The sequence below is a fragment of the Lepidochelys olivacea genome, assembly GCF_965140295.1.
Source record: "Lepidochelys olivacea isolate rLepOli2 genome assembly, chromosome: 1".
NCBI lineage: Eukaryota > Metazoa > Chordata > Testudines > Cheloniidae > Lepidochelys > Lepidochelys olivacea.
Window position 1 is genome coordinate 239,210,791 of NC_140411.1, and position 20,840 is coordinate 239,231,630.

The 20,840-nt window shown below is 38.2% G+C and overlaps 1 protein-coding gene across 10 annotated transcripts in view; it reads left to right on the forward strand.

Moving 5' to 3' along the window:
* The window catches only part of LMO3 (LIM domain only 3), an 81,008-nt gene extending 63,818 nt beyond the window's left edge, over window positions 1–17,190 (forward strand). For 5 of the 10 annotated variants that reach the window (XM_084637556.1, XM_084637557.1, XM_084637549.1 and 2 more), the window contains 2 exons: window positions 2,518–2,643; window positions 16,712–17,190. In XM_084637556.1, coding sequence (XP_084493682.1) covers window positions 2,518–2,643; window positions 16,712–16,817 — 232 coding nt within the window. In that variant the 3' untranslated portion in view covers window positions 16,818–17,190. The remainder of the gene's footprint in view (window positions 1–2,517; window positions 2,644–16,711) is intronic. The other 5 variants (XM_084637554.1, XM_084637551.1, XM_084637548.1 and 2 more) reach the window with 1 other exon arrangement.
* Window positions 17,191–20,840: the final 3,650 nt, after the last annotated feature.

Consider the following 20,840-nt stretch of genomic DNA (forward strand, 5'->3'; position numbering starts at 1 on the left):
GGGGGGAGAATTCATGTAAAGTAGGCTTCCTTTCCTTTGCTTAGTTGAAATATATAAGTAGGTCTGGTGCTTAAAAGTGAAGCAGCTTCCATGTGGTGCAGTTAGACCAAGGAGTGTACAATGAAACCCACACAAAGTGAATTCCAGCAATTTTCCATTGGTAGGGATGCAAAATGATGGTCCCAAATTGTTTCGTTGCACTGCAGCGTGTAAACTATAGTGAACCTCGGGCTTACACAAAAGTGTTTGATATCAAAAAAGACTTGACTGTAAATAGTAACACCACATGCACTTAATCCCCAATCCTTCAAAATTGTTAAACACACACTTAACTTTAAATGTGTGAGTAGTCTCACTGAAGTCTTGAGAGTTCCCGCTGAATTGGATCTCAGGGGAATGGGACTATTCATATGCTTAAAGTTAAGGGTGTGCTAAAGTGCTTTGCTGTATTGGGCACTTAAAGCATAACTTCCTTATTAATGGGCCTTATTAATTTGTTAGTCTCTAAGGTGCCACAGTACTCCTTTTCCTTTTGCGGATACAGACTAACACGGCTGCTACTCTGAAACCTCTTAATAATGCGTAGTTCGGTATCATAATTCTTTACACTTATGGCCCTTACATAGCACCTTTTGCTATCTGATCTGTATTTCTTGTACACCTCTAACTCTCATTCACCTCCAGGTGAGTGTGTAAGGAATGCAGAATTGGGTCCTTGGTCAGACTATCTTAACAGTCTTCACAAAGTATTAAACCTCACAATATTCCTATGAAATAGGTAGATTTTAGGTCTATTTTACAGATGAGGCACTGAGGTTTGAGTGAAGCCCACCCAGAAAATCCGCAGTAGAGCTAGGCCTAAGGCTGGAATAGAATGTTTACAAAGGGAACATGGATTAAAAAGCATGGTGTATATGTAATTTTAATCATAAATTTTAACAGTTAACAGAAACAAAGTTGACATGGGTTTGAATAATCTGATAGGAGCTGAGTAACACAATGCTGCTGATTAAACTGTGGTGTTCGTTATCTCAAAAAACTTCTTAAAATAATGGTAACCAGCACATCAGACAATCATTGGAAAATGGTTCAGAACTTCAAAATAAACAGATTCATAGATACTAAGGACTTCAAGGAGCAGAGTACATGCATGTATTTATGCAAAAAGTACATCTTAAGTGGAAGCAGAAGGTATAAGGAATTGGAATTAAGTAGGTTTGTTGGTAACTCGTGAAATTCAGTAAAATGGAAGGATGTGATTAAAAAAGTACATTCATTTTTATGTTACCAAACTGAATTTTATACAGAGCACCTTTGAATTCATTAGTTTAGAACTGCTTTTAATTTGGTGGTTCCCTTGAGAGCCATTATATTTTTCTGCTGTCAGCCTGATATTGAGGAAAAAAGAGAACTGGCAGATGTGGCGTTTTCATCTAGTTTGCTTCATAGTTAAAAACAGCATTAACTGCTATACGCAGGCAGAGCATTACTTTTAATAATCCATCACAACTATTAGGTAGTTTAAATAAAACTTCGTTTCAAAGATTGCTGGTGTGTGTAGCTAAAGTATTTTTTTTCTTGTTCATTATAATCCTCGTATGTTACAAAAGCATGCATACATGTAGGTTTTTTTCTCGTGATCTCATTTGAAAAGTTTCAAGAAATCTTTAACAAAGAGAAATCCTTTAAAATGTTTTTTTGAAAATATATTAGGCATTTTTACCAGACGTTTCAAATTGTTCTTACAATATATTATTCCTCTACTCCTGATGTGGCTATATATAGTTTACAGCCTCATTTACTTTAATGTGCTACCTGAATAACATAATCATAGCTATAACTATGGTAAAGGGTTGTAAGGTGTGTGAACCGCTAATGCTTTCTGACGATTTAAATGACTTGTTCATAAAATGTTCTTTTAATAATAATGGTAAAGCTTTTAGCACTAGATGTCAGAAATGTAGAGAATATTGGCTTTTTTAAGTGTTATTTCTTTTCTAGCTATAGTGTGTTTTAATAATAAATAGCAGTGAGGCCAAGGTTATGTGGCTCTCTTATTTACAGTACAGTCCAAGTAGAAAGATTCTTACCATATTTCAAACTGGTTGACCTCTGCTTGCATGTGGTTATGTAACTTTCCTAATGTATTTGTCATTTCCTCATTTGCTTGAACAAGATGTTTCTTCCATTAAGAAAGGTCAGTGACGTATGTACCAAAGAAGCATATTTATGTATAAAAACAGCATAAAAATTACTTTGCAAGGCACAGAATTATTGTGGCACTGGTTTATAGAGCTTCCCAATGCTTTCACACTTTATCAGCAAGTGGCTTCTAATGGGATTGTTTCATGAGTGCGCTTGTTTTGCTAAATACCAGCCTTTCCAAAGAATGGTACACTGGGAAGTTGAATGACAATTACAGATTTTTATAAAGCCCAAGAAAATAAATGGAGGTATAATTTTTTCCCCCTACCATTTAATCTTATCCTTGAATATCTTCCCTTTGTGTGTCCTCAGGTTATTTGGTGTTACAGGAAACTGTGCTGCTTGCAGTAAGCTCATACCTGCTTTTGAGATGGTGATGAGAGCCAAGGAAAATGTTTACCACCTGGACTGCTTTGCATGTCAACTTTGTAATCAGAGGTAAGAGGACTTCTTGGTTTAATTCCATAGGCTAAAACTAACTGAGCCCTGATGTATATATTTTTGTTTAATGGAGAGAAAGCATTCTCTAGGGGTTGAAATACAAGGCTGAAAGTCACACCTGGATTCTTTTCTCAGTATTGCCACCGACAACCTGTGTGACCTTGGGCAAGTCACTTAAACTTTTTGTGCCTCAGTTCCCTCATCAGTAAACAAGGATAATGATACTTCTGCTCACTCACAAGGGTGCCTGTCAAGCTTAATTAATTAATATTTATAAAGTGCTCCAAGATCCTCTGCTGTAGAAAAGTGCAAAGCAGTACCATTTATCATTATTATGTTAATTTTATTTAAAAATCCTCAGTTTTGTCAGTTGAATTTCTTTTAAAAATACATACTATTTCTTTCTGTTGACAGAACTCTCATCGTTTGAATTTACATGACATTGCATTCCACTGTTCTTTGTAAATCAGTATTGGAATCATGTACCACGTTCTTGTGACATTATAAACACTCCAAGGCCCCAATCCTGCAAAACTTGTTCTGTGTGAGCATGTGCCTGCAGCTACTTAGAGCCCCACTGACATTCATCCAGGTGGAACATGTTGCAGGATCGGGGTTTAAAACTGCAAAATCACAATGGTTGAGATTTTTAAAGTCCATTAGGATATTTGGTCACACAGTTCCCAGTCATTTCATTCAGAGTGGGCAGCTAAATCCTATACTGTGCTTTGAAAATCTCAACCTATGTCATTGCGGTGGAATCTTGGCCCCATGGAAGTCAATAGGGATTTCGCCATTGACTTCCATGGGGCCAGGATGTCACCGCTGGAAATTAAAGAACTGATTCACGTGTACTAATTTATGTACATATTACACTGCCTCAATTATTATATAATCCTACATTTAGTATCACATTTTACAGTTTACATTTCTTTTACATTTGCATAAGAAGAATACTCAGGATACAACTTTCTTAGGTAGTAACTAAAAATTACTACAATAATATTCTAATGTGATATTCACCAAATGTAAATCTAGCCCTAAATAAGCCATGCTAACTTACCCTGTACTGCAGTGTATTATTCTATAGCATTGTAGTAATTTAAAAATCAACATCCCCAGAGCAACATAAAATGTACAACTGCTAATAAGTACAGCACCGTACAATTACACTCTAAAAAAGCTAAATTGACCTTTTTCATCATGTTGCATGGAAATTAAAATATCAGACAAATAATAACCGCAGCTTAAATGATATAATAATGCAAAGTAATTATAGGTTGTAATGCTATTTACAGATCCTGTATCAATTTTACCTTGCTACAGAACTAAAAGGCTGTATTCGAAATAATGTCTACCCTACCAGTAGAACCCACTGAAGAAAGACACACGCACTCCTAAATTCAGATTCTAAAACTTTCACATCCCTAGTGCTGCAAACCACTGTTCTAGTATCATTATTAAAGTGCCTAATATATTTCTGTTGTTCGCTTCATTTATTACATGCCATAATGGGGCTGCATATCTTTAGTGTTGGTTATGCACAATTAGCACTTAGTTATTGTCTTGTCACTTCAGCCCATATAAGACAAACTTCTTTAATGCAAGAAGTCAGCTAATCTTCATCAGTCAAGCAAAGCAGACAATTTTTGTTACCCTGAATACAAAAGATTCCAACTTACGTGGTATATTTTAATTTAACCCCCCAAATAACCCCCCAAAACATTAACAATAATCATTATAATCATTTTCCTATTGCCATAAATGTGAACTAATGTGTGTCTTCGTAGTATGAAAAGCATCAGAGTGGTGATCTTGGACAATTTAGGTTCCTATTAGGAATATTACCTGCTGGTTTTTAAATGAAGAGTTTTAGTGGGGGGTGTAATATTTTTGGATCCACTTTGTTGTTGTTGTTGTGGGTCTGTCATCTCTAAGCCTCCAATCTGGGGGGGCGGGGGGTTAGGCTTTTCCTGTGCTTTGGGCAAGCTGCAGGCCTGAGTGCTGATACTCATAAGCATAGGTGCTGGAACTAGGGGTGTTGAGGGTGCTGCAGCATCCCTGGGCTTGAAGTGTTTTCCATCATATACAGGGTTTACGGTTTGGTTCAATGGCTCTCAGCATCCCCCACTATAAAAATTGTTCCAGCGCCTCTGCTCATAAGTAGAAGGTCTTATGAGAAGGATCAAGGATCCTTGATCCATGCCTTAGATTAAGAACATATGGATTGCCATCCCTGGTGGGCACATGGTCCATCTAGTCAAAGCAGTGGCCAGTACCAAGATATTTTGAAGAATTCCATATATTGTAACCTCACAACACAATGGGGCACAATCCTGATAGTGGTCTATGGGTACTATTGTAATATAAATATTTAATAATAATGGACAACAACAAAATAACTTACCCATAGAGTATGTTTGTTCCTCACCACCTGACATTTGTGACTATCTTAAGGATGATGATTTGTACCTCTTTTTTATTTTTTTATAAATTCTAATTTGTAGATGTGCATATCTCAGTGGTTTGAGCACTGGCCTGCTAAACCCAGGGTTGTGAGTTCAATCCTTGAGGGGGCCATTTAGGGATCTGGGGCAAAAATTGGGGATTGGTCCTGCTTTGAGCAGCGGGTTGGACTAGATGACCTCCTGAGGTCCCTTCCAACCCTGATATTCTATGATATTATCCATACACATTTCTAATCCCACTAAACTCTTGAATGATATCTTGTGGCAATGAGTTCTGCTGCTTATGTATTTCATATTAAAGGAATCACATCAATGTTATTTTATTTCTTTTCAATTTCCTTGCATTCTTGTATTATGTTAAGGTGTGCTGGATTGACCTCCTGATACCATTCGTTATTTTGTATACCTTTATCATCACGCTTCATTGTCTCCTCTTCCTCTTTTCAATCTCCATATCTCCAATAATTTTCACTGCCCATCTCAGAACCCCTTATATTTCCTCTGTCTCATCTTTAAACACCAAATTTCAGGTGAGGGTGTGTCACAACTGTAGTGAAGCACCCCCTCTTGGTCACTCACCAGACTGGTTTGAGGGGATCCAGCCACTGACACCATGTGTGTTTTAAGCTACAGGAGTTTGAACACAGTCCAGGCATTGCTGCTCTGTTGGAGTCGCTGAGCTCCTTCTCGGGGTGCAGACCCTGTGTCTAATATCCCCACCTGAGAATTGTGATTACATGGTTCCCTGCCCAGCCACTAGAACCAGAGCTGACTCCTCAGGCTCCACCCATAGCCCCGTTAGCTTAAACGCATCCTCTCCCAAAACTCCATCCTCAAAGAGTCATGTGGTGGGTGTAATGCTTAACACACAGAGACCGACTTTGCATGAGAGTCTGAGCCACCATTGCTCTTTTCTTAACAGATAAAGCACAGAGAGTACTGATCACATAAGAAAAAATACATCCTGAATGGTCCTTAGGGGACTTTCTGAGTTCAAGTACGCAGGGTTTCCTCCGCTTCATCCCATCAGGTTGCTGCAGCAGCTTTTCTCTGTTTGAGTTGGTGAAAATGGCCAAAGACACCAAAGAGATCAGCTCCTGTCCTTTTTATAACCTTCCAGTCCCTTTGTCAGGTGACTCCCACTCCCAGATCAGCCTCCTCAGGTGATCCTAGACCCCTGCCAGGTGACCTCTCCCCTGACAAATGAGTTCTTCTGGGTGGGAGCCAGTCTATTTTCTAGGATGGTTGTATTTAAATAGAGGAACATCCCCAGTTAACAACCCTCTATAGTCAGCCCTGTATTAGTCTCTGTTGGAATTTCAGTACGATATGGAGGTAAAAAGGCAAAAGAGAAAGCAGCTTGCCCCACATTCAAAATGGAGTTTGTATCTTGGTGAAGATACACACAGAGTTCATAATCTCACACAATTCATAAATTGTACAGATGTGCTCTGTGCCAACAAAGCCATTATACTTCTCTCCCTTTTCCTATGCTTGCCTCCTGTGTATGAAATATCATTCCTGAGCTGACTCACTAAACCCACTGTTCTCATTCAAGTAAGACCCATTTCTACTACTATCCCTACATGAAATGAGTTGAGATCAATATTTTCTTTAAACACACACACGTACACATTGAGCTAACAAAACATGCCAACTATCTCTCGGCTTATATATTAGATCCCTTTCCCCACTCTCTGTTTTTGTCCCTTTTAATTGTAAACTCTTTCGGGCAGGGTCTGCGTCTTTAGGGCAGACTTTAGCATATTTGGAGTGCTCTTGGAACATAACTAATAGCACATATGAAGAATGGTATATTGCTAACATTTTAATTGTTCAGCTACTGCTGTGCACTGGGAAGAGGTTCCCATTAAGCTGTTAGCTGTTAACAGGTCTTTTTCCTAAGTGAATATAGTTAATTTAAAACCCAGCAATGTTGGTGAGTGGATTAAATTATTTCTTTAAATTTGCATTAGTTAACATTGAATTTCATCTGCTTGCTTAGCTTTGTCAGGTCTGTCTGAAGTTCCTCAGTCTTCCTTAGCTTTAACTAACCTAAATAATTTTGTGTCATCTGCAAATGTAGGTTGACTGTTCATCCTCTTCTGCAGGTCGTTAATGAATAGACTAAGCCACATTCTGTGGATCCTTGGTGCAATCTGGTGTTAAGTTTTTTCTGTGCTAAGGGACATTAAGAATAGGTACAATGTTTGCTATGCTCAGGTAGCTAATTTCCATGTCAAGGCATTCATTATTATTAGTATTATTTTTTGGCACTCACTTCATTCCTAAATTCTTTGGCTTTATACAATGTAGTCCTGGTTGATCTTTAATTTGTCAGTTTATTCCAACATCTTCTCTTTAACACTCAAATACATCTTTACTACTTGAGAAGACTACAGTAGGTCTCTCCTACAATATCCTCTGTGCCAAAAAGTGATGTGAAGAAACAATTTAACTCATCTGCAATATCCTTATTCTCCTTAACTGTTCCCTTTATTTTCTGGTAGTCCATCAGACCTCCACCAGGGTTCTACCCAGTGTGTCACTGGGCCCTGACTCAGTTTCCCCTTCTTCCCCAGGTTAAACAACTTAGACTTCATCCTGCAATGTGTTTTCTCAATAGCTCTCCCCTTTTGGAAGTCTGGTTTATTAACATAAAAGTCAAAACACCCACAAAATCTTTCCTGGTTGGCTCATGCCCTGAGTGCAGGCTTGCCTCAAGCAGACTCCTGCTTTCTGCATGTCTGTTTCCCAGGCTCTCTTCTTACGAACTCTGGAGAGTCACTTAGCCTAGTCCTCCTCACTGGCCCTTTCCTGGCTGTTCTTCCTGCACTTTAATGGAGCGTGCACAGCCCGGTCGGCTCTCCCTGGAGTCTCTGTTGTGACTTAACGTGGGCTGCCATCATATCTCCCAGCAGGCCTGGTTCTTAGACACATGTTCTCCATCACATGACCCTTTTTTGGGGGAGGGAGGATAAGCCTGACACAGGGTCCCAGCCCTCTTAGGGACCAGCTCATCCAGGGACAAGACCCAGCAATTCGGCTGCTTGACCATATATTCTTGTTAGGTGCTTTTATATCTTCACTATTCTCTCTTCAAGGGCCTGATTCAAAGCTTATTGAAGACATAGAAAGACTCCCTTAGATTCAGTATATTTTAGATCAGGCCCTAAATTCACGCTTAGATAGGAGAACTACCATTTATTTTACTTATTTGTTTTTATTGACTTCACTTAAGCTAGATCTTCATAGTTTGAAGGATAAGTTTGATTCAAACTATCTTTTACCTTGCCATTTCTCCTTTCATTTTCCTTCCTGCCTTTGCTACTTTTTATTTTTTGAGAGGTATGGATGTTTCCTGTATGTCTCTTATGGTATGCCTAAGTAATCTCCATTCTGGGTCTGAAGATTTTAATTTTATTTTTTTCACCTTTGACCGTTGGGTTGCTGTGACTAGTTTCCTCTATTTTTTTAAAAAATTCATCTTTCTGAAGTTTCATACCAGAGAGCTAATTCTTGGTACCTTTCCTCCCCTAAGAATTCTGTGGTGGTCACTATGATGTAGTCACTTACATGGTTCAGATGCTGCCCTTTGCTCCCCACAACCATTTTCAACCTCTTCTCCCAAGTAGAAAAATCCTTTTCCTTCTCTCAGCAATAGCCTCAAACCCATCAGCTGATCCAGGGTAGCTTCTAGAGAACAAATATTGTCATAATGGAAAACAGAAAACAAATTAAAATAAATAACTGACGAAGATTGATGTTGCAGATTAATGTTCTCTCAAACTCTGACAAGTGTGCAGAAAGAGAGTATGTGGTAACTGAAGTTTAAATAGAAAATCTTACATCCTGGGTTCATCCATGTCCGTGCTTGACCCCCCGGGCTAAACTTGCCGATCTCACTCAGCATTCAGTTCGTATACATCCCAGAGCATGTCTTCCTCCTTTTCCTCTTTCGTCTCATTTTCTAGCAGCCTGACCCAATAGGCTCCACCCCATTCATCACCTCCTAGATAATTCCTCTCCACCTTGCTGGACCAATTTGGGCTATGGTTTAAAACTCCCATCTGACCACCACCATCGAGGAACATTAAACCTTGTCTTCTCTCCTTTTATTCTTTCTTGGAAATACGCCTTATCTTAACAACTGGGCTTTAGTTTGTCTGGCCAAACTTTCATTCCAGTCCCAGTCCCAGTCTAGAAACACTTTCATCTGGCATCCTGTAAAAATATAGAAGGCCTACACTACATGACAAAATTGTTTTATTCTTTAGCAGACATAATTTTATGTGGATGATAATATTAGATTTGTATATGTTTAACTCTAGCATTAGATTCCTACAAGATCTGAATGGTGAGGTTATTCATCAACTATTTTAGAATACAGTTTAATACCTGTAAAAGCGGCAAAGAGTCCTGTGGCACCTTCTAGACTAACAGATATATTGGAGCATAAGCTTTCATGGGTGAATACCCACTTCGTCGGATGCATCCCACGAAAAGCTTATGCTCCCACGAAAGCTTATGTTCCAATAGGTCTGTTAGTCTATAAGGTGCCACGGGACTCTTTGCCGCTTTTACAGATCCAGACTAACACGGCTACCCCTCTGATAGTTTAATACCTGTGGATAGAAATCCCATGCTTGAATAAAAAGACTAGAAGTAGGAATGTACTACCTGACCAGGATGGTGATGGTGATTGTGAAATGCTCAGGGGCGATTACAAAACCAGAAAACCCAATAATAATAATGGGGGATTTCAACTATCCCAGTATTTACTGAGTACATGGCATGTCAGGATGGGATGCAGAGATCAAATTTCTGGACACCATTAATGACTGCTTCTTGGATCAGCTCGTCCTGGTTAATCTGAAATTAAAAGGAACAATCACAAGAATGAAATGCCTGCAAGCTGCATGAAAACTATTTAAAAACACCAGAATAGAGGCTCAAACTAAATGTATACCCCCAAATTAAATAAATCAGTAAGAGGACCAAAAACAAAAAAGCCACAATGGCTAAACAATTAGAGTACAACAGTCTTTTAGATGCAGAAGGACATCCTTTAAAAATTGGAAGTCAAATCTTACTGAGGAAAGTCAAGTGTAAAAATATAATTAGGCAGGCCAAAAAAGAATTTGAAGAGCAACTAGCAAAAGGACATGAAAAGTAACAGCAAAAATATTTAAGTACATCAGAAACAGGAGGCCTGCAAAACAATCAGTGTAGCAACTGGATAATTGAGGTGCTAAAGGAGCACTCAAGGAAGACAAGACCATTGTGGAGGAGAAGCTAAATGAATTCTTGACATCAGTCTTCATTGCACAGGATGTGAGGGAGATTCCCACACCTGAGCCATCCTTTTTAAGTGACAAATCTGAGGAACTATCCCAGATTGAAGTGTCAATAGTAGAGGAGATTTTTGAACAAATTGATAAATTCATAGAATCATAGAATATCAGGGTTGGAAGGGACCTCAGGAGATCATCCAGTCCAACCCCCTGGTCAAAGCAGGACCAATCCTCAATTTTTGTCCCAGATCCGTAAATGGCTCCCTCAAGGATTGAACTCACAACCCTGGGTTTAGCAGGCCAATGCTCAAACCACTGAGTTATCCCTCCCCCCGTAAATAGTAGTAAATAACAGGACCAGATGGTATTCATGCAAGAGTTTTGAAGGAACTCAAATATGAAATTGCAGAACTACTAACTGTGGTATGTAACCTATCATTTAAATCAGCCTCTGTACCAGATGTCTGGTAGCTAATGTAATGCTGAGTTTTTAAAAAAAGTCTCCAGAGGTGATCCTGGTAATTACAGGCCAGTAAGTCTAGCTTCAATACCAGGCAAATTTTACTATAGTAAAGAGCAGAATTATCAGATATACAGATGAACACAATTTGTTGGGGAAGAGTTAACACAGCATTTGTAAAGGGAAGTCATGCCTCTCCACGCTGTTAGAATTCTTCTAGGTTTTCAACAAGCACATGGACAAGGGTGATCCAGCTGATCTAATATACTTGGACTTTCAGAAAAGCTTTGACAAGGTCTCACCCCAAAGGCTCTTAAGCAAAGTAGGCAGTCTTGAGGGAAGGTTCTCTTGTGGATCAGTAACTGGATAAAAGATACGGGGGAAAGGGTACGAATCAGTTTCCACAGTGGAGAGAAGTAAATAGTAGGGTCTCCCAAGGAACTGTACTGGGACAGTCTGTTCAGCATGTTCATAAATGATCTGAAAAGGGGGTAAACAATGAGGTGGCAAAGTTTGCAGAATTTGCAAAATTACTCGAGATAGTTAAGTCCAAAGCAAAGCAGTGGCAAAAAAAGTTACAAACGGATCATGATTCATCATGGATAGTTCTCTGAAAACAATGTGCAGAAGCAGGCCAAAAAAAAAAAAGAAAGAAAGAAAGAAAGAAACCTAACAGAAAAGAACATTGGGAACCATTTGGAGAGGGATAGAGAATAACACAGAAAATATCATAATGCCACTATATAAATCCGTGGTATACCTATACCTTGAATACTCGGAGCAGTTCTGATTTCCCCATCTCAAAAAAAGATATATTAGAATTGGAAAAAGTACAGAGAAGGGCAACAAGAATGATTACAGGTATGGAACAACTTCCATGTGAGGAGAGATTAAAAAGACCGGGACTGTTCAGCTTTAGAAAAAGAGGAGACTAAGGGCAGATATGATAGAGGTTTATAAAATAATTAATGGTGTGGAGAAAGTGAATAAGGAAGTGTTATTTGCCCCTTCACGTAATGAAGAATCAGTGGTCGCCCAGTGAAATTTACAGACAGCAGATTTAAAAACAAACATAAGGAAGTACTTCCTCGCACAGTGCATAGTCAACCTGAGGAACTTGTTGCCAGGGAATGTTGTGAAGGCCAAAAGTATAACCGGTTTCAAAAAAAGAAATGGATAAATTGATGGAGACTAGGTCTGTCAACTGCTATCAGCCAAGATGGTCACGGATCCAACCCTATGCTCTGGGTGACCCTAAACCTCTGATTGCCAGAAGCTGGGACTGGATGACAGGATGAATCACTCAGTAAGTGCCATGTTCTCTTCATTCCCTCTGAAGCAGCTGGCATGGGCCACTGGTGGAAGATAGGATACTTGGCTAGATGGACCACTGGTCTGACCCTGTATGGCCATTTTTGTGTTTTTATGAATTTAAGATTTTCCATACCAAACTTTTAATAATCTTTGAAAAGCATAGCAAAAAGAGGTGTGCTTTATTGGGCTGCAGTGAGTGATGTGATATATATATTGTACCAATTCTTATCAAGGAAAGCATGTAATGCCAGTATTAGCCTTTGATTAGACATTTAGGTCTTTTGACAGGACCCTAAAATTAGCAAACCATAGGTATATATTAATGAACTATGAGGTAAAATAAAAACTATTCTATTGAAATGTGTGCATAAGCACTAATCAGAGATACACTGACAGATCAATTAACGTTTACAAAAATTGGGAGGGAGGAGAATAAGGGACTAACTGTAATTGGCTGCAAGGAAAAGTTTAAGGGTGTTTTGTATCTTAATGGAGAGATCATATGGCTGCCGATCCTAGAATAAACCTATTAAATGCTTCCACAGTCTGTTTCGTACTTTGCGCCACAGCAGCAGAGGCGCTGTGAACAGAGCCATCTTGGTTCCAAGCCATTTTTCTTACCTTCTCCTAAGAAGTCCCCACTGCCTTGTCATGAACCCTGTATTGACTGCTACAGTACAGGTGGCAGGTAATTGTGAGATCCCTTTAGCTCTCAGCTCTGGAAAATGAAATGGCTGTTTCTTGGAATGCAAGTTTTATACTTCTTGTGATGATCCAGGCATGTCATCGGTTTCCAAACAAGGGGGTAACAGAGGTCATTTTATGATATAAATGGCATTCTTTTTACCATTTTAAAATATGACAGGCGTTTTAGGATGGAGGTTAATTATATTGGTCATTCCACTAATATCACAGACATGTCAAAAGTATTATCGTCAATTTATGGCCAGTAAGTCCAATCTGTCATGTTAGTTCTGCCTAAACTATATTTTCCTGCCCACCTTTGCATGCTTATTAGGTGAAACGTACACAGATTCTAGAAAAGAAACGTTGCACAGCACCAGCCACTACCATCTGCCAGACATAGCCAGAGATGAAGTAAACATCTTACCTCATTTTGCAGACACCAATTAATGGAGAAACCCTTTGCTTTACCAGCAGTCCATTTCCACCCTTTCTCCTTCCCCTCTTTTCCAAAGGGAGATGTGAATGCTTTCTGTTGAGTCCTATGAAAGTGGAAATAATGTAATCCCATCTAGGAATGAATGAATCTCCAAAATGTGGGGCTTCAGATGCTTAGCTGATCTAGCTAAACCATAGGTCTGAAAATTTAACGAGATTTTGGCACTTTGTTCCAGTCCGGTTTCAACTAGAAGATACCAAACCTATTTTTGAGGGTCAAATAAGATCAGCAGTTTGGGAACATGGTGGGGGGGAAGAGAGATAAGAGATTTTTACCTTATCTCCACCGATTAGTCTTTTCATATCCTACTAGTGTATTAGTACAAAGTGTCATTGAATGTCAGTTGAGCTTCCATTTGGTGATAGTCTGTTGTCACCAAAATACAGTTCACAGATATAATATTGAAGGGAAAATTCAAGACTAGCCCTTGCCCCTGAAAACATGATTTAGTCACTGAGGTTCCACAGCATGTAAGTCAGCACAGAATTTGGGCCTTAGTATTTAAAATTACTGAATGCTCTTCAAGAGTATAAATATGAAATCGTAAAAAAAACTATATGATTAACATGGTACACATAGGCCCAGATTTTCAAAAGGTATGTAGGCACCTAACTAAGGTCAAGGAGATAACATTGCAAAAGCAAAATGTGATGGGAACAAATCTGCAGTTTGTGTAAATGTCCCTGCTCCTTTCTAGAATAGGACAGTGCACTCCCTGCAGATTATAAGGTTGGCGGGTAAGGTAGGTCTTTAGGGCTGAAAGATTAAATAAAATAGTGACACAGGATTTTGTCATCTTGGAAGGAAAGAAGCAAACATTTAAAGAAAAAAAAATCAAAAGCTTTGCAGCTTAAGTTAGTTTTGCTTCATGATGTATTTTAAACATTTTAATCAAGTTATCCCTGGGTTTGTTTTCTCCTTTCATTTTGTTTTCTCCTTCCTAACTGTTTGATTCTGGAAATAATCCTTCTGTTACCCTGGGACCCCAGAGTAGTATTTGAATGATTTAGTGCATTCTGCTAGACAAGCAGATGTAATCATGTCTCCCTCTAGTGGCTGGCCCGCAAAGAGTGACAGCCTGCTGCTTACTCATATTCTTCAAATACTAGGAGCCTGCATTTTCTGTACCGAGTTCCTGCGACCTGTCCCCATCAACATCAATTGTCATATATTCGTCACACTCGGATATTGTTTTCAGTGTCTTCTTTATTTTATCATCCAGTGCAAATACTCATGCAATAGAAAATATAAATTAATAATTTTGTATTTAAAGTCAAACATGCTTTTTTTCTGGAAAATGAACGTGTATGTGAAAAGGCAACCTATGTATGACTTCTGTATCTAATCTGGGGAGCTGCAGTTACATCCATCCACTTTTCAGGCAAAAAGATAGACTAGGGTTCAGTTTGATTTTGGGAATATTTGAAGAATCAAGAGTAACCTGAAGAGAACTAGTTCATTTCAATAAAACTCCTTTTCAATATATCGACTCAGAATATTTTTTCTGGTGCTTACAGCCCATATAGCGGGTTTGGGGGAAACCTGTAAATTGTATAAAATAGGCTTGACCATAAATAACTTAAAGATTTCAGGATCATTCCATAATCTGTATTTTCAATCATCATCTGCAGCGAGCAGTAATCCTAGAGGAAAAAAATCCACAAATAGACAAACCAATTTTCCTTTAAGAGCAAAGCTAATTCTTTTCAATCCACATTTTTATTGCACTGTTTTCTCTCTATCTGTTTAGCTAGCATAAGGATAAATTTCCAAAGCTACCCAGTTGGAAAATAAATGGGTTCACTGTTTGTCTAGCATTCCAGTCTTTACAAATGTAAATCAGTCCAACTGCTACTCATTTAAACCGCCAACTTCACAAAACATTAAAGGGCTGCTTTCAATACACAATTTAATCTGTGACAATTCACCAAGATTTCTGCTTGAACATCATTAGAAATTGACTATCTGATAAAGAGAGACCACTAGCAAAGGTCATGAGGGTCACCTTCTGTAATTATACAAAGTTTTACTGGGTCAACTACAGCACGCACCACTATTTGAAGGTTAAATTGTTACAATTAAATACATATACAGCTATTCCCATAGCTACTCTGTTGTTAAATGTACCGTAAACAACACAAGCATTCATTTCTGACCCTAATTGTGTCCAAGATGTCCCCATTTGGAAATTATACAGGAAAGAACATTATAATCTGTTACACATGAAACAATACTTTATATAGTAAGATGCATAATTAGCTGATGGAAACTGGTTTCATTTATCCACATCAATGCAAAGGGGTTCATTTGGGTTACTCTCTTTAGTTTAATTGGAATGCTGCAAGCAAGGACTCCTGATATGTTTTATAGCTGGAGAGTTTGCCGTAAACAAAGGAATATAATCCTGCTGCAAAATCGGTCATTAATGAAACTTTTTCTGTATACTAGGCCCCTCCTTGTTGTTCACTAGATGTGTTAAAAAGCACTTCTTTGTTTTTATAAGTAGCCTGATAATCATGCACGTATCTCTTAGATTGAAATTACTTAAGTTTGAAACTAGATAGTTGAGTAAACATGCTTTCTACTCCTCTGAGACAATAAAATACAAAATACTATTTTCTTGGCAACGAAGTTGTGCAACATTTACTAGAAAACTGGGATATGTAGACTGATGTATCACAAAGTGGGAAGAAATTACAGCTATTTAGTAATTAAATGTACAGTTGAGTCCTACAGGTAAACCTATTTATGTGTGTGTCTACATATGCTTACGTGTGTGTGTGTATACACACAAACATATATAGATGTACTTATATATACACACACATTAAAATGTTTTGATTCAAAGGACATTGGAATTTAGTGGCTATTGGCAAGAACGTTCAGCTGGAATATAGTATGATAATTTACTATTTGTGTAATACATAACCATGTGTTAAGCATTCAACAGCATATGATGATATCATCCTTTCTCTGATTTGTGTAAAGAATTAGACTAACTTTGCGTTCAGCCCGTGGTCTTGGATATTATCCTGTTTTATCTGTGCAGGTGTGACCTGACCTAAGGCTCTCATAGACTTCAGTGGGCTTTCAGTCAAGCCTTTGGTTGAGGGACCAAAAAACACTCTTATGCACCAAATTTTATTGAAAGCAAAGAATATATTTAGCACAAATCCAAAGCTGGGCTTTCAAGCACTGTTTTGCAGAACGTTGCACTAGACACAATAAATGTATGCCGCATCGGCCGTACAACAAAATTACGAACACTTACAGTACAACTTTTTAGATTTAAGAGCACATTGTTCCATTGTAAAACTACCTTTTCTTTTCTTTGTTGTATTTTCAGATTTTGTGTTGGAGACAAATTTTTCCTAAAGAACAACATGATTCTGTGCCAGACAGATTATGAGGAGGGTTTAATGAAAGAAGGTTACGCACCCCAGGTTCGCTGATCTGCCGCCACGTCGTTAAGAATATAAAGCACTATGTTCTTTTATCTTTTTTGCTCAACATGTATATAAGAAATGACACAGGATCCTACTGAATAGCGTAGATATAGAGAGACAGGATGGTCGCGTGGAATAAAAGGCGGACTGCATATGTATGTAGTGAAAATTGCTCCAGTTCAGAGTTGAATGTTTATTAAAAAGGTAAACTGTACATACTGCTGGATTTTTATTTTATTTTATTTTGGGGGGCTTGCTATTGTTTTTTTTTTTTTCCCTTTTTGTGTCATTTGGCATGAGATGTTTATTTTGGACTATTGTACATAATGTATTGTAATATTTGAAGCACAAATGTAATACAGTTTTATTGTGTTACCATTTGTGTTCCTGTTTGCTTCTTTGTATTGTTGCATTTAGTACAATCACTGTCTAAACTTATTGTATATTTATGCTTTCTGTATCTACCAGCTATTTTAAATTAGCTGTAACTTTCTAGTAAAAAAGAATTAAAGAGCAAATCCCAACCATTATGCTACAGTTAAGAGCTTAAAATACTACTTACATTACAACTATTTAAAAGAAAATAATTCTAGCAGCAACCACTGCAAGCAATGCTATGGTTAACGGTCTATCAGCACTTGTGTTATAAGCCTCTATTTTTCAGGGGTTAAACCTCAGCTGTTTAATTGTATAGATCTCCTCCAAGAGCACTTTTATTTTATTACAAATTTTTGAAAAACATGCCTGGCTGGTTTGGGATATATTATAGAAGGTACAAAAGTGAATGATTTTGGGTGCTGCTTTTGTGCTGCTAGATGTTCAAAATAAGTTTTGTTTTATTTTTAAATTAGCTGGAAATTAGGCCCTAATGCAAACCAGTGCCTTTGGGTATCTTGTAACATATATATATTCTGAAGTTGTTTAATTTGGAAAAGTGACTTCTGCTCTTGTTTAGAGATCTTTTGTAAGATCAAATTTCTTAGGCTTTGAGGTTTGTTTTTTGAGGGGTTATTTTGTGGTGGTTTGGTTTTTTGCATCAATACTTAACCCTAACTTTTCGTGGAGAGTTGTGTGGCTGTGTCCTAAGTGACTTGTTCCAAAATGATGAGGTTAGAAGGCATCAAGAACAGCTTAGTTATAGGGTCTGTACACATTAGGGAAAAGACCCTTTTGGCTGACAGTAGGAAAGTGACTTGTTGCTGACAACTACCCTTGGTGGCGGTTGAAGAAGACAATTTAAACACTGACGTAGATGGGACAATACTTTTAAATATCATTACAGAAAACAAGAAATATCACATTCATCCACGTACCAATTGTACTGTTTCCGATTGTGTCAAAAAATTCTGTCCTGCCTACGCTGGCAATTAAATAATCTTCAACACCTGGTAAGAGTGGTGGGGCCCCTTTCCTGGCAATCACAATCAGGAGCAAGTCCATCTCCTAATGTAGATGGAGCTACATTTTAAAGCCAAGAGACTGTTGCCTCAGCAGCAGGCCCCTAAGTATTCATATTCCGGGCAGAGCTTAATGACCAGTTAGGCTGAGGTGAGAACTATGAAGGGATAACATGTAACAAATGGGCTAAATGCAGAGTCAATCCTTTCCTCTTTGGCACTATTAAAGCTCACCAGGAAAATAGCCTGTGTTTAAATGACTGTCTCGTATGAGGCCATGAAATTTGGGTTTTCTTTCCACTAAGAATCTTTTACACAAGGTACATCAAAGATCTTTGTGTTCCCTCTGTTGGTTTGATTTATGGTTGCAATGCTGTCCTGAGCTCCTCTATCTCTTTCTGTGGTCCCCATGGTGGAGGGGAGGAGATTCCTTAGTATCTATTGTGTGAGTTCTGAGTAGACTACACAATGGATTGATTTGGAGATGGATTTTTAATCCTGATATCTGAATTTCCAAATTTGTCCTTCTACGAGAGATTTAGCTTTATAATAATGTGGCTTTTTGGTATGGATATGAACCCAGATTAAAACTAAGGGCTAGTCACAAAACTTAACTTTCACTGATCTAGAACATGGAGGAAATGAATGGTCACTAATATCATAGTTCATTCTAGTCAGAGAAAACAGTCCCATTCAAAGTTTCTCAAAATTTTCAGAGTACAGACCACATCTTAATTGAGAGATTGTGACGTGGGATCACAAATCTCCCATTTGTGATCCCAATCTACCTCTTCCACTCCCATTCACAATTACATAATACCTCTGTAGTGACTACAGCACTTGCTTACATAGAAGGGTCATATTAGGAAGGTATTTACATATTTGCTTCAGTAGTAATAAGTCTTTTTGCCTTTTTAGAAAAACATAAATCAGTCTCCTGTTGTTCCTTCCTCCACGTCCCCACTCCAACCTGTTTTGTTACTTTCAAGCTAGAAACAAGAATGACTTGCTAGCTCTTCACAGACCACAGTTTGCGAATCTCCAATCTATTAGAGTCAGGGCAAGGGATGGGAATTAAGAAACCTGGGTTCTGTCCTTGACTTGCTGTGACCGTGGGCAAGTCACTCAACTTATCTGTGCCTCAGTTGTCCCATCTGTAAAATGGGGTAATATTTACACTGCTTTTGTAAAGCATTTTTGGCTCTTCAGATGCCAAGAGGTATATGTGCAAAGTATTATTAAGAGCATTAGTTTATACTGGGAAAAGTCAGGGGAGCATTTTTTGAAATGCTCAGTAGGCGGTCACTTTTGTAAATTAAAGTCAGTCATAGACATGAGGGAGAAACAAATTGAAAACAGTTAATAATCCATTGAAGACTTTTGACATAAGGATTGAAAGCAGATAAATGACATTAGTGTTGTAAACTTAATAGCAAGCTCTTGTTAATACAAAGTACCACTGTTCAGATCTGTACAGGATTAGTGAAGAGAATGGATTGTGGAGTATGGGTGGGAGAAAAGTGGCTCTCATGTGTGAGCTTGTTGTGTGAGATATATGTATCAGGCACATAAAATAAGTGTGTGGAGGATATTATATATATCCCTTGATTTGGGGGCGGGGTCAAGAGAAGAAATAATCTGAAGTATGTGAAAATGTGCAACATCCTATTTTACATAATTTTAAAAGTTAGAAATCTAAAATGTTTTAACTGAACCACTACCAGAGAACAAAAGACAATGTTAAAGAGGGGTGATCTTTCTCTGAGAAGCTTTACTGATCAGTTTAGCTGAAGCCTAACCCTGCCCTCATTTTCTTTTTAATCATCCACCTCTGTTTTGGCCTCTTTGTTGCTGCTTGTGATTAAATTCTCTGCATATGAAGAAACGTTTCTGTGGTTCAGCTTGTGCTTGTTTGTCAGCCAAGACTGCTTCCACTAGCATCTTCTGTCCTGGCTGTATTTTCTCTCTATAAATCTCTAAATAGAGGTAACTGATGTTTTAAACAAATTATATATCTATATAGTTCTTGCACTACTGTTTTCTAACCCACCTGGTGATGTAAAAAAACAATCAAACCATATTGTTTCAATTGTAGAAAGACCCTCTGCCAACTGCTACCTTAACATGCTGTGTCTCTGCTGCTGCTGACAAATCAAGACCGCTTTGGCTCTGCAAGAGCAGTGACGGAGGTTGAAAGTTGATCAGTGTTTTTTTTTGTAATTACACTTTCATCTTGCTTAATGCATTTTCTGGTTAATTTCACAGACACCTTTCCCTCCCCTCCACAGTGTTCAAATTTGTACACACCAAAAAAGTGGTATGGGGGAACCTACCACCACTCCCTCAAAATGTACTTTATTGCCAACATATGAAATGACTTAAAGAAAACAGATAGACAAGGTGCATGAGGTAATATCTTTTAGTGGGCCAGCTTCTTTGGTGAGAGACAAGCTTTCGAGCTTACATGGAGCTCTTGTCTCTCTCACCAAGAGAAGTTGGTCCAATAAAAGATATTATCTCACCCGCCTTGTCTCTCATATCCTGAGACCAACACAGCTACAATAACACTACCCACATTAAATAAAATAGAAAGAAAAGTGGGCAGCGAGGAGGAAGTTTGTGAAAAACAAGG